The sequence below is a fragment of the Thalassophryne amazonica genome, chromosome 3 (assembly GCF_902500255.1).
Source record: "Thalassophryne amazonica chromosome 3, fThaAma1.1, whole genome shotgun sequence".
Classification (NCBI taxonomy): domain Eukaryota; kingdom Metazoa; phylum Chordata; class Actinopteri; order Batrachoidiformes; family Batrachoididae; genus Thalassophryne; species Thalassophryne amazonica.
In genome coordinates this window covers 108,540,560-108,559,788 of record NC_047105.1, presented here as the reverse complement: position 1 = coordinate 108,559,788, position 19,229 = coordinate 108,540,560, and the positions used below count along the sequence as shown (strand labels likewise).

At 40.0% G+C, this 19,229-nt stretch overlaps 2 protein-coding genes across 5 annotated transcripts in view; both read right to left on the bottom strand.

Annotated features, from left to right (window-relative positions):
• The window catches only part of trpc4apa (transient receptor potential cation channel, subfamily C, member 4 associated protein a), a 45,766-nt gene extending 35,213 nt beyond the window's left edge, over positions 1–10,553 (bottom strand). For both annotated transcript variants that reach the window (XM_034167257.1, XM_034167258.1), the window contains exon 1: positions 10,386–10,553. In XM_034167257.1, coding sequence (XP_034023148.1) covers positions 10,386–10,511 — 126 coding nt within the window. In that variant the 5' untranslated portion in view covers positions 10,512–10,553. The remainder of the gene's footprint in view (positions 1–10,385) is intronic.
• Positions 10,554–13,603: 3,050 nt separating this feature from the next.
• The window catches only part of si:ch211-25d12.7 (src-like-adapter 2), a 52,489-nt gene continuing 46,863 nt past the window's right edge, over positions 13,604–19,229 (bottom strand). The window contains exons 6-8 of one of the 3 annotated variants that reach the window (XM_034167265.1): positions 15,380–15,532; positions 15,166–15,292; positions 13,604–14,177 (exon numbers count right to left, since the gene is read on the bottom strand). In XM_034167265.1, the coding sequence (XP_034023156.1) occupies positions 14,054–14,177; positions 15,166–15,292; positions 15,380–15,532 (404 nt within the window). In that variant the 3' untranslated portion in view covers positions 13,604–14,053. The remainder of the gene's footprint in view (positions 14,178–15,165; positions 15,293–15,379; positions 15,533–19,229) is intronic. The other 2 variants (XM_034167264.1, XM_034167263.1) reach the window with 2 other exon arrangements.

The window sequence follows — 19,229 nt, the reverse complement described above, 5'->3', positions numbered from 1 at the left end:
CTTTATATTTTAAGATATCTGATTTTATTTGTCCCACAATCAGGAATATTTACTGTGCAGATGCACTTCAAAAACTTCAAGTGATGAGCTGAACACCAAAACCTGAAGTCCAGTCGGATGAATACATGTCTGCTCTTCAAAATGGGAGAAAGTGTCTTTAAAAACTCCATAGGTCGAAGCTGCAGAAGAAACTTATATCTGGTTAAAATGTCCTGAGAGTCCAGCAAAACACCTGCTTCTAAAAAAAGCAACTACTTTATTATTTTTAAAAAGCCGTTTCATTTTGCAACCCCAACTCCAATGATGTTGAGATGTTGTGTAAAATGTAAATAAAACAGAATACAATGATTTGCAAATCGTCTTCAACCTATATTCAATTGAATACACCACAAAGACAAGATATTTAATGTTCAAACTGATGAACTTTGTTTTTGTGCAAATATCTGCTCATTTTGAAATTGATGCCTGCAACACGTTAAAAAAAACTGGGACAGTGTTATGTTTACCACTGTGTTACATCACCTTTCAGTCCAGGGTCTCCGTTGTATTTTGCACTTCATAATGTGCCACACATTTTCAAATGGCTACAGGTCTGGACTGCAGGCAGGCCAGTCTAGTACCCGCACTCTTTTACTACATGTTAGTGCTCATTCCATGGGCACTAACACACCCCCATACCATCACAGATGCTGGCTTTTGAACTTTGTGCCGGTAACAATCTAGATGGTCTTTTTTCTCTTTTGTCCGGAGGACACAACGTCCATGATTTCCAAAAACAATTTGAAATGTGGCCCTATCAGACCATAGCACACTTTTCCACTTTGCGTCTGTCCATTTCAAATGAGCTCGGGGCCAGAGAAGGCGGCGGTGTTTCTGGATGTTGCTGATGTATGGCTTTCCCTTTGCATGATAGAGTTTTAACTTGCACTTGTAGATGTAGCAAAGAACTGTGTTAACTGACAATGGTTTTCTGAAGCGTTCCTGAGACCATGCGGTAAGATCCTTTACACAATGATGTCAGTTTTTAATGCAGTGCCGCCTGAGGGATCGAAGATCACAGGCATTCATTGGTGGCCTTGCGGCTTATGTATAGAAAGTTTTCCAGATTCTCTGAATCTTCTGATTATATTATGGACTGTAGATGATGGAATCTCTAAATTCCTTGCAATTGAATATTGGGAAACATTGTTCTTAGACTGTTGGACTATTTTTTCACGCAGTTGTTCACAAAGTGGTGATCCTCGCTTGTGAATGGCTGAGCCTTTTGGGGATGCTCCTTTTATACCATGACACTCACTTGTTTCCAGTTAGCCTGTTTACCTGTGGAATGTTCCAAACAGGTGTTCTTTGAGCATTCATCAACTTTCCCAGTCTTTTGTCACCCCTATCCCGGCTCTTTTGAAATGTGTTGCAGGCATCCATTTCAAAATGAGCAAATATTTGCAGAAAAACAAAAAAATATCAGTTTGAACAATAAATATCTTGTCTTTGTGGTGTATTCAATTGAATATAGGTTGACGAGGATTTGCAAATCATTGTATTCTGTTTTTATTTACATTTTACACAACGTCCCAACTTCATTGGAATTGGGGTTGTACATTGAGGTAATGATGAGGTTGGCTAATTATTACTCTTCCAGTAGCAGATGTACATGTTCGAATTTAAAGATATGCAGGTTAGGTGAATTGGAAACTTTCTAGTTGCCGAGGTTGCCCTTGCAAAAGAGATCGCGATATCAATGGGACTACCCTGGTTCAATAAAGGTTAAAAAAAAAAAAAAAAAAATTCAGGACTTCCGGTCTAGAGGGCAAGGTGAAGACACCCTAGAGAGCGAGCTCCCAACTACTAATCTCAAAAATTCCCTTTAAACTTGGTGGGAAAAAAAAAAAATCCAATAAAAGATAGCACGGGGATTTTGCAAGTGAGAAAACGCCACCCAAAAGATCAAAATTCAAGAAAGGAAATCCTCAAACTACAGAGCAAAACAAAAGATAAATAACTTTGCTCACAAACTAGCAGCAATATGGAGGACGAGCACAATGCTACAGCTAAAGACGAGGATTTGAAGTCTGACCAAATACTTAACGAGTTACGGGACTTCAGTAGAGACAACAAGAAGCAATTACAGAAGACATGTGTGCTATCGTCCGGAGATTGGACAAAGGAGAGGATTAACACCGCGGAGACGCGTATTCAGTCAATGGAGGAGTTGCTAATCGAGCTAACAAAACTCCACATTCAGACTCAATCCAAGTTGAAGGCAATGGAGGGGCAATCACATCAGGATAATGTCAGAACATATGGAGTTGAAGAGGGGGCTGAAGCAGGCTCGTCGTCTGTAATCGAATTTGTGGAGACTTTACTCCTAAGAGGCCTAGGCCTCTCTCCCCCTCGACACTTGCCATCGAGAAAGCGCACCGTGCGGTGGCTGTAAAACCCTGGGCTGGCGCCCCACCGAGATCATTCGTGGTCAAGTTTGCAAGTTACCGAACAAAGGAGGACATTCTTAAGAAAGAATGGCAAGTGAAGGGGTTTGATTTTCAAGGAAAACAGATATATTTGGATAATGATTATGCTTCGGAGATGCAACAAAGAAGAAAGGAGTATGCAGCAGTGAAGGCAGCACTCTGGGGGGGGGCCCATTCGTTTTCAAACTCCATTCCCATTTAAGATGAGAGTGTATTACAGTGACATACAATTCAGCACAGGAGGCTACAGAAAACATGGTGCAGAGGGGGATATAGGTCTCTTGTCGTTAAAAAAACCTGTCTCGTCCCTGGAACAAATCCAACAGCAGCACAAGTGGAAGGAGAGGAGGAGTAACACCGAGGCACCGAAGTAAAGCTACAAGGATAAACTCCAGGCATTCCGACACCATGATGATAGTGGATACTTTCATTATTGTTTCACCATGAACACGGAAAACTTTCCCTAAAGACCTTTTATTAATACTACTATGTTCGAATCTGCTGCTTAACGTATGTGCATTTATTTTACTTTTACTGACACAGCATTCTAGTGATAAGTCGAGCCCGACCGATATATCGGGCGGCCGATATTATCGGCCGATAATTTCTCATAAACACAACAGTTATTAAAATAACATTTGTGACTGCAATGTAAAATGTCCTTGCACTGTTTGTCCAGTAGATGGAGCTGTGACTCCATTTAACTGAGAGCTGCTTACACCCCTAACTTTTTAATGATATGAGATAGAAACTTACTTTTTTTTCTAAAAAGTTAACTCCGAGGACTTTCGATCCACCATCGGCCATCTTGGTAATCATAGAAGATGTGTGATGACGCGCGCAATGTGAGTGTCCAATCGGAATTGGTTCTCCGTCACATGGTTTTCCAAAATCCAATTGTAGGGCAGATTTACGTCACATGATATGGCAAAGATCATTTTCAGGAGTGATATCTTACTAGTTGGCCCGTTTGAACAGCCCCCTAACTGCTCCAATTGCATTTTTGTGAACTTGAAAATTCTTCTGTTATAAAGTTAATCAATATGAGGACAAAGCTTCCGCTTTTAGCTCATACCTTTTTTGTTAAGGGTCCAAAAAAGAACATTTTATTCATTAAAAAAATAATATCGGCTGATTTATCGGCTATCGGCAAATTAGCCGATTTATCAATTATCTGCATTTTTTTTCATCCAAATATCGTTATTGGCATCAGCCTCAAATAAATCCATATCGGTCGGGCTCTTGTGATGAGGGGCGGGCATATGTATATGTTTACATAGTCGGGTTAACCAATCACAGCATGTATCCCCCAGTGTTTCCTGGTACTGGCATACAGGCTGAAAAGGGCACCCTTCAGCAAGAAGACAGACTAGCCCTTCCCTTCCCCTTGGTCAATATATAGGCCTTCTGTTTGGAATTCCTAACATTGTATTTAGGTATTCGTTTTTGTTTTTTACTCTTTGTTCTAATGTTCATTTTTTATTTCTGTCATTGTTCTGAGGTGTAGCTTTTACTATTCTCGGTATTCAGGGGGACATACTCCATATAACAAATTATGCAGCCAATTAAAATCATAACTTATGTGAATGGTTTGGGGAATCCAGTCAAAAGGAGTAAAATTATGACAAAACAAAAAAAGAAATAGAAATGGTCTTACTCCAGGAAACTCATTTACCGTATGCCGAGCATGATAAACTTAAGAAATGGAAATTTAAACAATTTTCTTCTTCATGCTCACAAAGCTCAAAGAGAGGTGTAGTTACCTTGATTTCAAATAGATTGAGTTTTGACTGTATCCAAGAAAAGAAAGAGAGATATACAGCTGTGGGCACCCCTGATAATTTTCATAATTTTCCTTTATAAATCACTGGTTGTCTGGATCAGAAATTTCAGTTAAATATATCATATAGCAGACGAACACACAGATATTTGAGAAGTGAAATGAAGTTTGTAGGATTTACAGAAAGTGTGCAATCATTCTTTAAAGAAAATTAGGCAGGCGCATAAATTCGGGCACCCCAACAGAATAAAATACATCAATATTTAGTAGATCCTTCTTTTGCAGAAATAACAGCCTCTAAATGCTTCCTATAGCTTCCAATGAGAGTCTGGATTCTGGCTGAAGGTATTTTGGACAATTCTTCTTTACAAAACATCTCAAGTTTGTTGATTTCCGAGCATGGACAGCCCACTTAAAATCACACCACAGATTTGGCCATTCCAGAACACTGTACTTGTTCCTCTGCATGAATGCTTTAGTATAGTTTGAGCAGTGTTTAGGGTCGTTGTCTTGTTGAAAGACCCGGCACAGCTTCAACTTTGTCACTGATTCATGAACATTGTTCTCAAGAATCTGCCGGTATTGAGTGGAATCCATGTGACCCTCAAATTTAACAAGATTCCCAGGACCTGCACTGGCCACACAGCATGATGGAACCACCTCCAAATTTCACTGTAGGTAGCAAGTGTTTTTCTTGGAATGCTGTGTTCTTTTTCAGCCATGCATACCGCCCCTTATGTCCAAATAACTCAATTTTAGTTTCATCAGTCCACAGCACCTTATTCCAAAATGAAGTTGGTTTGTCCAAATGTGCTTTAGCATACCTCAAGCGATTGTTTGTGGCGTAAACGCAGAAAAGGCTTCCTCTGCATTACAACATCTCCTTGAGCAAAGTGCGCTGTATAGTTGAACGATGCACAGAGACACTATCTGCAGCAAGATCATGTTGTACGTCTTTGGAGCAAGTCTGTGGGTTGACTATGACTGTTCTCACCATCCTTCGCTTCAGCTTATGAGATTTTTTCTTGGCCTGCCACTTCAGGCATTAACTAGTACTGTGCCTGCGGTCTTCCATTTCCTTACTATGTTCGTCACAGTGGAAACTGACAGCTGAAATCTCTGAGATAGCTTTTTCTATCCTTTCCCGAAACCATGATGTTGAACAATCTGTTTTCAGGTCATTTGAGAATCGTTTAGAGGCTCCCATGTTGCCACTCATTAGAAGAGATGCAAACAGGGGCAACATTTGCAAATGGCCACCTTAAATACCCTTTCTCATTAATGGATTCACCTGTGTAAGGAGGTCAAGGGTCAATGAGCTTACCAAACAAATTTTGTGTTCCAATAATTAGTGTTACATGTATTCAAATCAATAAAATGACAAGGGTGCCCAAATTTATGCACCTGCCCAAGTTTGTTTAAATGATTATTGCACACTTTCTGTAAATACTCGAAACTTCATTTCACTTCTCAAATATCAGTGTGTTTGTCGCTATATGACATATTTAACTGAAATGTCTGATCCAGACAACCAATGATTTATAAAAGGAAAATCATGAAAATTATCAGGGGTGCCCACACTTTTGCATACAACTGTATATTTGTTAAAGGTCATTTACAGGGTGTTTTGACAAAAATTATAAATGTTTATGTTCCCCCAGGATCAACAATAAGGGATTTTTTTTTTCTTTCATCCTCACAATTGTTACTCTAGATTACATTATGTCTTAATGTTCCAAGATGACTTGCATAAAGTGGTCAGCAGTAAAATAGGAGTAATGGATTTATCAGATCACGCCACAGTGTATGCACAAGTAATTTTTAGTGAGGAAAAAAAGAGAAACATCTTGGAGGCTAAACACAAATGTAATGAGGGAACAAATTAGAGATGATATAAAAATGACCTTTTAAACAATGACAATAAGGACATTTCTCCTATAATTCTCTGGGATGCACTAAAGGCTGTAATTTGAGGCTATAGCTCTAATTTGAAAAAGAAACAAAATGAACAATTAAAGGAGCTTCAAGCACAATTAATGATTTTGGAAAATGCTCACAAAATTACTGCAAGTGAGATGCTAAAAGCAGAACTGAATTAAAAAAACAATAAAATTAATGACATCCTTTCAAGTAAAATAAAGAGGAAAACAACCTTTTTAAGGCAAAGATATTATGAGGTAGGTAGTAAATCAGCAAGACTATTGACTTAGAAATTGAAAAAAACCCAAAACAAAACAACAATTAGAAAGTGCAATTCATAAAATAAGAGACCCTAAAACAAACACTTTAGAATGTAAACTGGATAATATGCAAAAAATATTTCTATCTTTTTTATATGCAATTATATACACAACCTAAAGTAGATGGAAATCTTATGACCGGCTTTTTGGATACAATTAATTTACCCAAAGAGACTGAAAATCAAAATAAATGTCTTATATCTGAAATTACTTAACCTGAAATCAGAAAATCCATTTCTGACTCTAAAACTAATAAAGCTCCGGGGCCAGACGGCTTCCCCTCGGAGTGGTACAAAGAGATGAAAGACTTATTGGTCCCAACTCTGAAAGGAGCTTTCAATTATGTTTTAAAAAAGGAATGATGCCTCCATCTCAGAGTGAGGCATCTATCTCACTGATAGCCAAGGAGGTAAAGGATAGACTTGAGTGTGGCAATTATTGCCCAATAATTGTGCTTAATCAAGATTATAAATTATTTACACACATTATATCTAAAAGATTAGAAAATGTAATGCTTGACATTATTAGTTTAGATCAGACTGGTTTTATAAAAAGGAGACAGACACAGGATAATATTCACCGAACATTACACATAATTAAAATACTGTTAAAAACCAAATCAGATGGTTCTTATTAGCCTTGATGCCGAAAAGGCATTTGACTGTGTCAATTGAGAATTTTTATATAAAGTGTTTGAAAAAAAAATGGTTGCAATCAATTATTTATAAAAGTTTTTCAGGTAGTATATAAATGTCCAAAAGCGAGAATTAAGGTTAAATGAGACGTCTGCAAATCATTTAACTTGGAGAGAGGAAGCAGACAAGGGTGCCCAAGTTCTCCATTATTTTTTGCTATTTTTAATCGGGGCACTGAGTCAGGGACTTATAAAGAATGGAAATATTACAGGTGTTCAACTGTTTGGAAAGGACACAAGATTTCACTGTTTGCAGATGATGTCTTAATCTATTTGTCAAATCCAGAGTTCGCAAGTTTCATTTACGAACCTAGCCAGATACTGGCCTCTAATCTTAATTTAAACTGGAAATTGGATCACAGAAAATATTTAGCAGTAAATATTCCAAAGGATTTATCTCATTTGTTTAAAGTCAATTTTAAACTATTGTGTCAACATATTAATAACGATATTAGAAGATGGGACTTGATACCTATATTAACTTTCGAATACCGTATAGAAACTGTAAAAATGAACATACTGCCTAAGCTGTTGTATCTTTTTCAGATGCTTCCTACTGTTATTACAGAGAAGCAATCTAAAGAGTGGGACAAAACAATTGCCAAGTTTATTTGGCATGGTAAGAGGCCGAGATTGCATTTTAAAACTCTCCAATTAAAAGAGAAAGGTGGTCTTGCATTGCCTTGCTTGAAGGATTATTATATTTCAGTCCAATTAGGAATTTTGGTCTGTTGGTGTAATCCAGATTATCAAGCGAGATGAAAAGAAATTGAAATGAAATTGTCCAGATAATGTCCAATGCAAGCAAGACTTGGAGATTTAAAAAAACTTATCAAAGAGCAGATTCAGAAAGATAATCAATGGATTAATGTTACACTGAAACTATGGCTAAATTTCATAAATAAAAATAATTTACAGAAACAGATTAAAAACCTTTTGGCCACACGTCACTGTGGAATTGTCTTGTGTATCAGTTTTTTGTTACTGTTGAGTTTGTGTGCCAAATAAATTCATTCATTCACTCAAAATATCGTGCTGGACCTCTCTTGACGCTAAATTTACACCTGCTAAAATGGATGCAAGGTTTAAAACTTGGCAAAAACAAGGCTTATCAGCAGGAATAATAAGAAATTTTCAATCTATAATGAAACACCAATTACAAAATAGTGATTTTTTTCCAGGTTTTTACAAGTCTGTCATAACATAAGTAGTTTTATGTAAAAGAGCAAGAATGTTTTTGGTTTATGGTTTAGAGACAGTGGCACTAACAAGACAGGAGGCAGAGCTGGAGGTGGCAGAGCTGAAGATGTTGAGATTCTCTTTGGGAGTGACAAGAATGGACAAGATTAGGAATGAACATAGAGGGACAGCTCAGGTGGGACGGTTTGGAGACAAAGTCAGAGAGGCGAGATTGAGATGGTTTGGACATGTGCAGAGGAGGGACCCAGGGTATATAGGGAGAAGGATGCTGAGGATGGAGCCACCAGGCAGGAGGAGAAGACGGAGACCAAAGAGGAGGTTCACGGATGTGCTGAGAGAGGACATGCAGGTGGTTGGTGTGACAGAGGAAGATACAGAGGACAGGGTGAGATGGAAACGATTGACCTGCTGTGTGACCCCTAACGGGAACAGCCGAAAGACGAAGAAGAAGAAGCAAGAATGTTTTTGAAATGCCTATTTTGAAGACATCATCATATGTACCAGATTCAGGTCTAAAATTGATTTCAACATTATATCAAGACTTTTAAGAGATTAAAAATGTGAACAAATTGCATTAAGCAAAAATGGGAAAGGGAATCAAATAATGCAATAACGAATAATATTTGGTTAAAACACTGCGCTTTTCAGTGGAAAATCACTAGTTCAAACGCTTGGAGAAATTTTGACTAGAAGAGCCGTGTCGATAATTTATCACTCCAGCAGAAATTTCACATTACTCTGGTTCTTCTAATTGTTGAAGACATTGTGGTGCACAAGGGGTAAAACTGTACCATTTGTTTTGGTCATGCCCATCATTACATTTTTTTATTATTTGGTTCAAATTGAATTGAAAGCAAAGTTAAATCTTCAGACAACCTTACGCTGGGACAAACTGTTATTTGGTCTTCTATATTCTGTTTACACAGATAAAAACACAAAATGTTTTTTGGAATATTGAGTTTAGCAGCATAGAAATGTATTACTAGGAAATGGTTGAAGTAATCTCCAAATCTGGACGACTGGCACAATCTTGTGTATTCAATATTTGTCATGGAACGCATTACATTACATAAGAGACTTCAACAGGACAACTTTGACAGAATCTGGGAGAAATCAATCAATCAATCAACTTTTTTCTTATATAGCGCCAAATCACAACAAACAGCGGCCGGAATTTGTATAATCCTCTGTATTACTGGTAAAACTAACACTGAATGGTAATTGTATTATGTACACCTCTTGTTCTTCAATTCTTCTGTTTGTTCTTTTTTGTTTTGTGTTTTTCTATGCATAATGACAAATTTTGAAGGAAAAAAAAAAATCAAAGTCCGCTTCTGCGCTAAACAGAAGGGTGGCAGTGTAAAGCACATAAAATATGATTACTGCAAAGTACTGATGTGTGCTCCAGCGTTGCAAATAACGCATAAATGTATAATAAATAACACACGGACTCCGTCCAAACAGCTGTTGTAGAGTTTCCATGTAAGGTGCCAGCTGCGTCTTTACGCAATCAGCTGAGCTGTTCGCCTGGCTTAGCGAGCTGACATTAGCCTCTCCGGCTAACATTAGCAAACGCTACTGGCAATGATTACATGATTTAAGCGATTCCCAGTTTGAACAACATACTTTATGATGAAAACATGGTCCCACGGTTTAATACTACAACAGGCGTGTCAAAAACGCCCGAAGGTTTTAATTACGTGGCCTGTAATGCTAAGCTAACAACAAAAGAGCCAACGAAAGCAGAGCTTACTGTCAACAGTGACAGCAAGCTACTTTACTTGATTAAGACCACTATCCTAGTTTTAACTGCGTTTCTTTTTAAAGACAAAATGTTAAGTATAACTTACTGTACACTGAAAACTAACAGGGGCGACTCATCGTCCAGTTAGTATCCATGACGACGCTAACATTTCGCGGCAGGAATCCAAACGCAAGTCCGCGGCTTCAGTGGACCAACTTTACCATGTTTGTACCAACAAAATATATACCGGTTATCTTACCTGTGTTCCTCGACTGAAACCCCGGCTAGTGGTTTTACTGGCCGTTAATGTTGTGACAATGTTACTGCTGCAGTTTCTCCGTTTTGCTCCAAAACAAGGGGAGCAGGGCCCCACAAGCGTCGCCATTATTTCTTCTTCCTGATCTGAAGTGTCCGAACAGGAAGCGGCGGCCTGATGAACAGGTGGAGGCGATAAAGCGACGCCTACTGGCAGAAAATTTACAACCGACGCTCTTTTTCTGTTTCTCAGTACACAATCAATCAACAACTCTATCAATTTTAATTTACAATATCAATTTACACACAACGGTACAGTAACATGCGTAAATACAGGTAGATAATCTTCATATACATCTAAAAGCAGTGGTAGGACATCAGGGCCTTCTGTGGTAGCCTAGACACTGTTAGAATTGGGTGTCAAAATCCAACCCCGTGACACCTGGGTAAGTTGGGGATTGCCTGTTGGGGAGCAATAATAGTATGGAGCTTGTGTGCCTCAGGGTCACTACGGTAACCATGAAGTTCCCAACAGGAAACCTGAAGACAAGGCAGCTAACAGGGCTCTAGTGAAACAGGAAGTCTTCAACTGTGGACAGGCGGAGGAGTTGATGACTTGTAACCCAATGGCTGTGAAGGCGGATGAAGGTTGCAGCAGATCCTCAGACCCCAATCATCTCGGATTTCCCAGCCATCGGACCAGGCTAAGGATCTGTCAAGAACCGCGTGTTTGTCGAAGTGCAACAACATTCCCACTTTAAACAAACCCATGCACAGTTGTCTCTAGATCTGTCTCACCTCCTCATCCACCATCTTGTCTGGTAAACGATCAAAAGACTATCTTCCTCGCCACCAAGGGATTTCCATAACAACGATTGCCAGAATGAGAACATTTATTTTTATGAACCCATATATTCTATTTCAGGGTCACGGTGGGGCTGGAACCGATCCCAGCAGTCACCGGGAGAGCGGCAGGATACATCATATACAGGCCACCATTCTATCACAGGATGGACACCAGATAAACTTTATTCACACTCACCTACAGCTAATTTAGAGTCACCACTTTACCACCACCCAAGATGGTCAGTCTAAACCTTCCTGCTGTGAGACTGCATGGACAGATCCTGGAGAACGTGACCCATTTTTCCATACCTGAGCAGCCATGTGTCAACAAACGCTGACATCAATAAACACTGACATCAACAACGCGATCCAACACCAACTCAAGTTGGCCGACTTACTTCAGTCGCTTTGCACCTGTGTTTTCAACAAGAGACCAGTGTCAGGCCAACCCAGCTGTACAGACCTGGACTACCTACCGCCGCCACCTGAAGACCCTTGAGCAACTCCACCAACACTGCCTGAGGAGTACAAATTAGGTGGGAAGACTATCTGGAAGTGCATCTGGAAAGTATTCACATTTTTCCACATTTTGTTATGTTATAGCCAGGGGCATCCCCAGGGCTTTTGGGCCCCATGAAAAGAAATCTTACTGGGCCTCCTTGTGTCTGTTCAGAGCATGTATCATTTTTGGAGCAGTGCAGCTTGCTAAACGTTTGCCTGCATTGATTAAAAACAACAGTGAAATGTATAAATCCAGAGTTTTCTTCAGAAATATGAGCTAATATGGAGAGAAAAGTGAGCTAGTTTATAAACTATGGACAAAGTTAGGAACAGACAACATGCTAATGTTCCACAACTTTTCATCAGATGAACCACTGAGAGACTCACCTTGCCTATGAAAGAACATCTTTCTCCTGTCAGAACTTTTTTCCCTCTTTTTTTTTTTTTTTTTTGGTCTAATTTCAGGCCCATTTCCACACTCCCCTTTATTTCAAATGTTTTAGAGGAAGTCGTTTTTAACCAATTCTAAGAATTTTTAAAAAGGGCCAGTGTTTGTGAAATGCTTCAGTCTGGTTTTAAGCCTATTCACTGCACAGAAACTGCGCTTTTAAAAGTTTATAATGATCTTTTATTAAACCTTGATTCTGGTAACTGTGCCTTTTTAATTCTTCTTGATCTGACAGCAAGGTTTGACGTGGTGGATCACACAAATCTCCTGTCACACCTTAAACACTGTGAAGGCATTGAAGGCACAGCTTGGGAGTTGGTTTAAATCATACCTCTCAGACATATCCTTCTCTGTGCATTTGGGGCAGTTCTCCTCCTCAGAGGCCCCTTTGACCTGCAGAGTCCCCTGGGGGTCAGTTCTTGGCCCTCTGTTGTTCACCCTGTATATGCTACCACTTGGGTTGATTTTTAGAAAGCATGATATTCTTTGTCACTGCTTCGCTGTCAATGTTCAGGTATATTTGCTGTTGAAGGTTCTCTTCAGGCTGTGCTTAACTACTTGGGTGACATTAAAACATGTATGGACTTCATAAAATTAAAACAAAACAGAGGTTGTCCTGTTCAGTTGCCCGTTCAGGTCCTTGTCAGCTCTGTTTTATGTCACTGTATCATTGTTTTTGGCTTTTATTGTTTTTATTATTTTATTGTTGTGCCTATTTTTATTGTAAAGCACTTTGGTGGGGGGGGGGGGGGGGTGCACTGGCAGTTTTAAATATGCTATATAAATAAAACTGACATCGACACCCTGACATCAGTGTGTGAATGTGAGGCATAATTGTAAAGTGCTTTGAGCTTCTGATGTAGATGGAAAGCGCTATATAAATGCAGTACATTTATCATATCTTGGGCTGTGTGCTTAGGGTCATTGTGCTGTTGAAAGATGAACTGTCACCCCAGTCTGAGGTCAGTAGCGCTCTGGAGCAGGTTTTCATCCAGGATGTCTCTGCACATTGCTGCATTCATCCTTTCCTCAATCCTGACGAGTCTGAGTTTCTACCACTGAAAAACATCCCCACAGCATGATGCTGCCACCACCATATGACACCTGGTATTCATGCCACACACACACACACACACACACACACACACACACACACACACACACACACACACACAAAAGAGGTAATGGCAGATTGATAAACTGTTTTATTGGATTCCAATCACATAAAAATGAAGACAATCACTTTCGCTCAGTGTCAAAAATATTACATTCAAACTTGAAATATTATTAACAGAAATTTTCACAACTAACGAGTAAACTTTTGAAAGTAAAACAAAAATGAACAAAAATAGTTTGTTTTCAACTCATACTTCCACCATGTGCTTGCAGACAAAAAAGCAAGAAACAAATTGTTGCTGACATTCTTTGTGCCACATCAGCAGTTTAGTGTTTCAAATAACATCATGACATTGACAATGAATTACTTAAGTATATAAAATATCAAATAGTAAAAAAATTGATTACCCACAGAATAAGGTAACATCTGTTCATTAAATCTGTAAAAAAAAACTACAGAAAATCAATTTACAGAGACTAAATCAGAGAAAGAACAAATCATCAACATTATGGAGCTGTAATGAGTGAGAACATGTCAGCTTGCTTTGCTGAATGACACAATAATTAGGTATCAAAGCAGGTGATCATTTTCTGTCAGCAGACTGATCGATCCAGCTCCAGCGTCCATCTCTCTGCTACATGGAGAGTGTGTGGGAGACACCATAACATTGGGCCAAACTGCAAGCTGGACAGCTTCTGTTAACCGCCCCGCCCCCCCCCCCCCCACACACACACACACACACACATACACACACACACACTCAGCTGTCCCAGCTTTGATCGTCTCCTTCGGTCATGTAGAGGTAGGAGCTGATGGCCTCCCTCAGGCCCTCGCTCACCAAAGAGTTGTCTGACTCCGTTCGCTTCCTCCTGAAGATCATCGACCTGGAAGGACCCATAAATGAATCAGTGATTAAATGCAGTAACTTAAGAATTCATTCAAAAGGATCCAACACAGATTCATGGTATTTTAACAACATGTTTAGTGTTGATGTCTTAATTATTGCCTTTTTTTTAAATTTAACCAGGTTAGTCCCATTGAGACAAGTTTCCAAATTCACCTTCTTTTTCACAAAGGCAGTACCTTTCCGGGAACTATTGCCTTATCGTCGTGGAGAGTTTTGTGTGCCGCTATGAACCTGAGAGCTTTGTTGTCTGGAGCCTTTGTGCTCGTGGTAGGATCTCCCATGGCAAATTGGTCTCAGGCGAGATGTCAGACTAAGAATGGTTCACAAGACACCATGACAAAACGAGGCAGAGGTAATGTGAGACCCGGAGGAAGCCCGGGGCCCCCATTTGGAGCCAGGCCTGGATATAGGGCCTGTCAGCGAGCGCCTGGTGGCTGGGCTTGCCACTGACCCCAGTCGTGCACAGCCTGAAAAGGCAACGTGGACCTTCCATCTCCACCCTGTGGGCTCACCAACAGCAGGGGGAACCGCCAGTGTCGAGTGCGCTGTCCCATGGGTGGCAATGAAAGATGAGGACCTCAGTGGACCACTAACTTTTTGTGTGTATAGCTTATGCTAATTGTTAAAATTTTTAACTGTTACTTCTTGCTGTTGTGGTGGCCAGAGCAGCTGGCTGCCAAAATGAGCAAGTTCTGTTTGTGTTGCAACCTTATTCCATGAAGCGTCTTGGCTAACTTTGTCGTAATTTGGCATTATACAAATATAATAAAATTTAACTGAATTGAAAGATCTAAACACTAAAATGAATATGAGCCAAATGTGGATGTCATTTCTCAAGGAAATAAACTGGCATGTTAATACCCAACACATAAAATCACACATAAAATCTTCAAAGTGAGTCCATCTGAAAGAGGCAGATCTGTAAAACAAGGAGGAGGAGGAGAAGCAGAGCTGGAATGTCCTACCTGCTAATGTCCTTCCAGTTGATGGTGGGCCTCCTGATGGCTGTGGGTAATGGTCTGGCTGAAGCATTGTCTGAACCCTGGATGAAGCAGGGGTGTCCCAACTGACAGCACAGTCCGTCTGAAGACTCTGTAACAGGACACGGCGTTTGAATGTCATGGTTTTACAGACGTCGGTTTGATTTTTGTCGTAAGTCATTTCATCCCCACTACAAACCTGAATAGTGTTCCACCAGGTGGTGCAGGGACGGGAAGGTGAGTCTGGGAGATATGTACAGCCAACCATTCTGAAGGCGAGAGATGCGGTAGTGTTTCACACAGCCGAGACAGGACGAGCTGGCTCTTTTCAGGACAGACAGCGAGTAACAATCTGAAACCACAGACCGAGGAGCAATAAAGACCAATGTACAAACAACAAAGTAATGGCATTAAAAAACATAAAGACCTGCTTGGTCTGTTATCGATGTGTGCTGTCCACATTAAACCACAGCTTTACTGTCACATCTGATAAAATGCTGTAATAATCCGCACAGAACCAATATCATATTATATATACAACCCTAATTCCAGTGACGTTAGGACGTTGTGTAACATTTAAATACAAACAGAATACAATGATTTGGAAATCCTCTTCAACCTATATTCAATTGAATACACCACAAAGACCAATGTTTCTGTGTAGGCTCTCAGTTGTCCAGGTGGTTTCCATAGTAGAGAAGCTTGAATCTTCGACTGGACTGGGTTGCTTGACGTGAGGATGTTTCGCTTCAAATCACAGAAGCTTCCTCAGCTAAAATTCTTGCTCTGGTAGTCTGACTTCTGTCCCCTGTTTACAATGGGGTACTCAGGTCAAAGCAGTTTCAGTCTTTTGTTCATGGTAATGAGTCATTCACGTCATCAGGAGAGTCGTCAAGGGAGCCATCAGGGGAGGCTTCCATCAGGGGAGGCTTCCATCCCATCATTAGGAGAGTGCTAATTAGAGCACAATAGGTGCTAATTAGAGCTATTGTTTAGTCACTAGCCTATAGCAGTCGGCCTCTCGGTAGGAGGGGTCTGGTTAGGTTAAAAACTCCAGCTTTTGTTGGCTTCTGGTTTATTCTTCTCTACAAGAGTCAAGACAGAAGTCAGACTACCAGAGCAAGAATTTTAGCTGAGGAAGCTTCTGTGATTTGAAGCGAAACGTCCTCACGTCAAGCAACCCAGTCCAGTCGAAGATTCAAGCTTCTCTACCACAAAGACCAGATATTTAATGTTCAAACTGATAAACTTTATTGTTTTTGTGCAAATATTTGTCATTTTAAAATGGATGCCTGCAACACATTACAAAAAAGCTGGGACGGGGCAACAAAAGACTGGGAATGTTGAGGAATGCTCAAAAAACGCCTAATTGGAAACAGGTGAGTGTCATGATTGAGTATAAAAGGAGCATCCCCAAAAGGCTCAGCCGGAGACCCCGGACTGCTGAACAAGTGACGTCTTACATCAAGCAAGAATGGGAACGAATTCCACCTGCAAAGCTTCAACAATTTGTGTCCTCAGTTCCCAAATGGTTATTGAGTGTTGTTAGAAGGAAAGGTGATGTAACACAGTGGTGAACATAACACTGTCCCAGCTTTTTTGAAATGTGTTGCAGGCATCCATTTCAAAATGAGCAAATATTTGCACAAAAACAATAAAGTTTATCAGTTTGAACATTAAATATCTTGTCTTTGTGGTGTGGTGTCAATAGTCCAGGGTCTCCGTTGTCGTATTTTGCGCTTCATAATGCGCCACACATTTTCAATGGGCAACAGGTCTGGACTGCAGGCAGGTCAGTCTAGTACCCGCACTCTTACTACGAAGCCACGCTGTTGTAACACATGCAGAATGTGGCTTGGCATTGTCTTGCTGAAATAAGTAGGGACGTCCCTGAAAAAGACGTTGCTTTGATGGCAGCATGTGTTACTCCAAAACCTGAATGTACCTTTCAGCATTGATGGTGCCATCACAGATGTGTAAGTTGCCCAAGCCATGGGCACTAACACCCCCATACCATCACAGATGCTGGCTTTTGAACTTTGCGCTGGTACCAATCTGGGTGGTCTTTTTCCTCTTTTGTCTGGAGGACACGACGTCCATGATTTCCAAAAACACTTTGAAATGTGGACTCATCAGACCACAGTGAGGCTGGTTGGATGTACTGCCAAATTCTCTGAAACGCCTTTGGAGACGGCTTATGGTAGAGAAATGAACATTCAATACACGAGCAACAGCTCTGGTTGACATTCCTGCTGTCAGCATGCCAATTGCACGTTCCCTCAAGTCCTGCGACATCTGTGGCATTGTGCTGTGTGATTAAAACTGCACCTTTCAGAGTGGCCTTTTATTGTGGGCAGTCTAAGGCACACCTGTGCACTAATCATGGTGTCTAATCAGCATCTTGGTATGGCACACCTGTGAGGTGGGATGGATTATCTCAGCAAAGGAGAAGTGCTCACTATCACAGATTTAGACTGGTTTGTGAACAATATTTGAGGGAAATGGTGATATTGTGTATGTGGAAAAAGTTTTAGATCTTTGAGTTCATCTCATACAAAATGGGAGCAAAACCAAAAGTGTTGCATTTATATTTTTGTTGAGTGTATTTTTTGAAATTAACTTTAAAATTACCAAATGAATCACAGTTTTTTATGCCGTCTGGAATAGCGTTCCATTGAGTAACAGCTTTAACAGAAAAAGCTGCCTGCCCAAATGCCGAGTAGCGAAAGGGTAAGACACAGTCATGTATGGAAGCTATACTCGTGGACCTTACAAAGCCACGATAACAGACAAAGTTGCACAAACAGGCGGGAGTCAAGCCTTTTAAGATTTTGTAAACAGCACATCGATTTGAAAATATTCTAAAATTTTCAAAAGATAATAGATATTATGAGAACGACAGATATTATGAACTGTAGATGATGGAATCCCTATATTCCTTGCAATCGAACACTGAGAAACATCTTTCTTAAACTGTTGGACTATTTTTTCATGCAGTTGTTCACAAAGTGGTGATCCTCGCCCCATCTTTGCTTGTGAACGGCTGAGCCTTTTGGGGATGCTCCTTTTATACCCAGTCATGACACTCACCTGTTTCCAATTAGGTGTTCTTTGCAGCCCAGTCTCACTTTTTTATTTGTCGTCCCGTCATGAAATGACGTGACGGGGTTTTTTTAAACTCACTATTACTAACCCTGCTCCTACCCCCAACCCTAACCTTAACCATAACCTAATCCTACTCCTTCCCCCAACCTTAACCATAACCACCCCGACTCCCCCGCTTCACTTTTAACTTCATGCAGCCATCACGGAATTAAATAGAATAAATTCGTACTGCCGTGACAAAAATGAGGTGCTTTTCGTCACAATATCACGAACCAATAGATTAATGTATATTTTGTGCTGCTGAATCACAACTTGCCATGAGACTGGGTTGTTCTTTGAGCATTCATCAACTTTCCAAGTCTTTTGTTGCCCCGTCCCAACTTTTTTGAAATGTGTTACAGGCATCTATTTCAAAATGAGCAAATATTTTCACAAAAACAATAAAGTTTATCCGTTTGAACATTAAATATCTTTTCTTTGTGGTTTATTCAATTGAATATAGGTTGAAGAGGATTTGCAAATCATTGTATTCTGTTTTTATTTACATTTTACACAACATCCCAACTTAATTGGTATTGGGGTTGTACCTAGATTTATAGAATTTGACAGTATCTCACTGGGTGTGCTGACGAAACTTGTAATGTCTACTAAAAGCACAACCTGCTTATTTGATCCTAAACCAATAAAACTGTTTAAGGACCTGTGGCCCACTCTCGGGCAGACTGTGCTGGAAATTATTAATCTCTCATTAACTTCTGGATCTGTTCCTAAATGTTTCAAATCTGCAGTGATTAAACCATTACTTAAGAAATCTAATCTTGACCCTAGTGTATCGGAAAACTATAGGCCGATATCAAATCTATCATTTTGCTCTAAAATTCTGGAAAAAAGTGGTTTCACGGCAGCTCGGGGAGTAGCTTACTGAGAATAATCTCTTTGAGCCA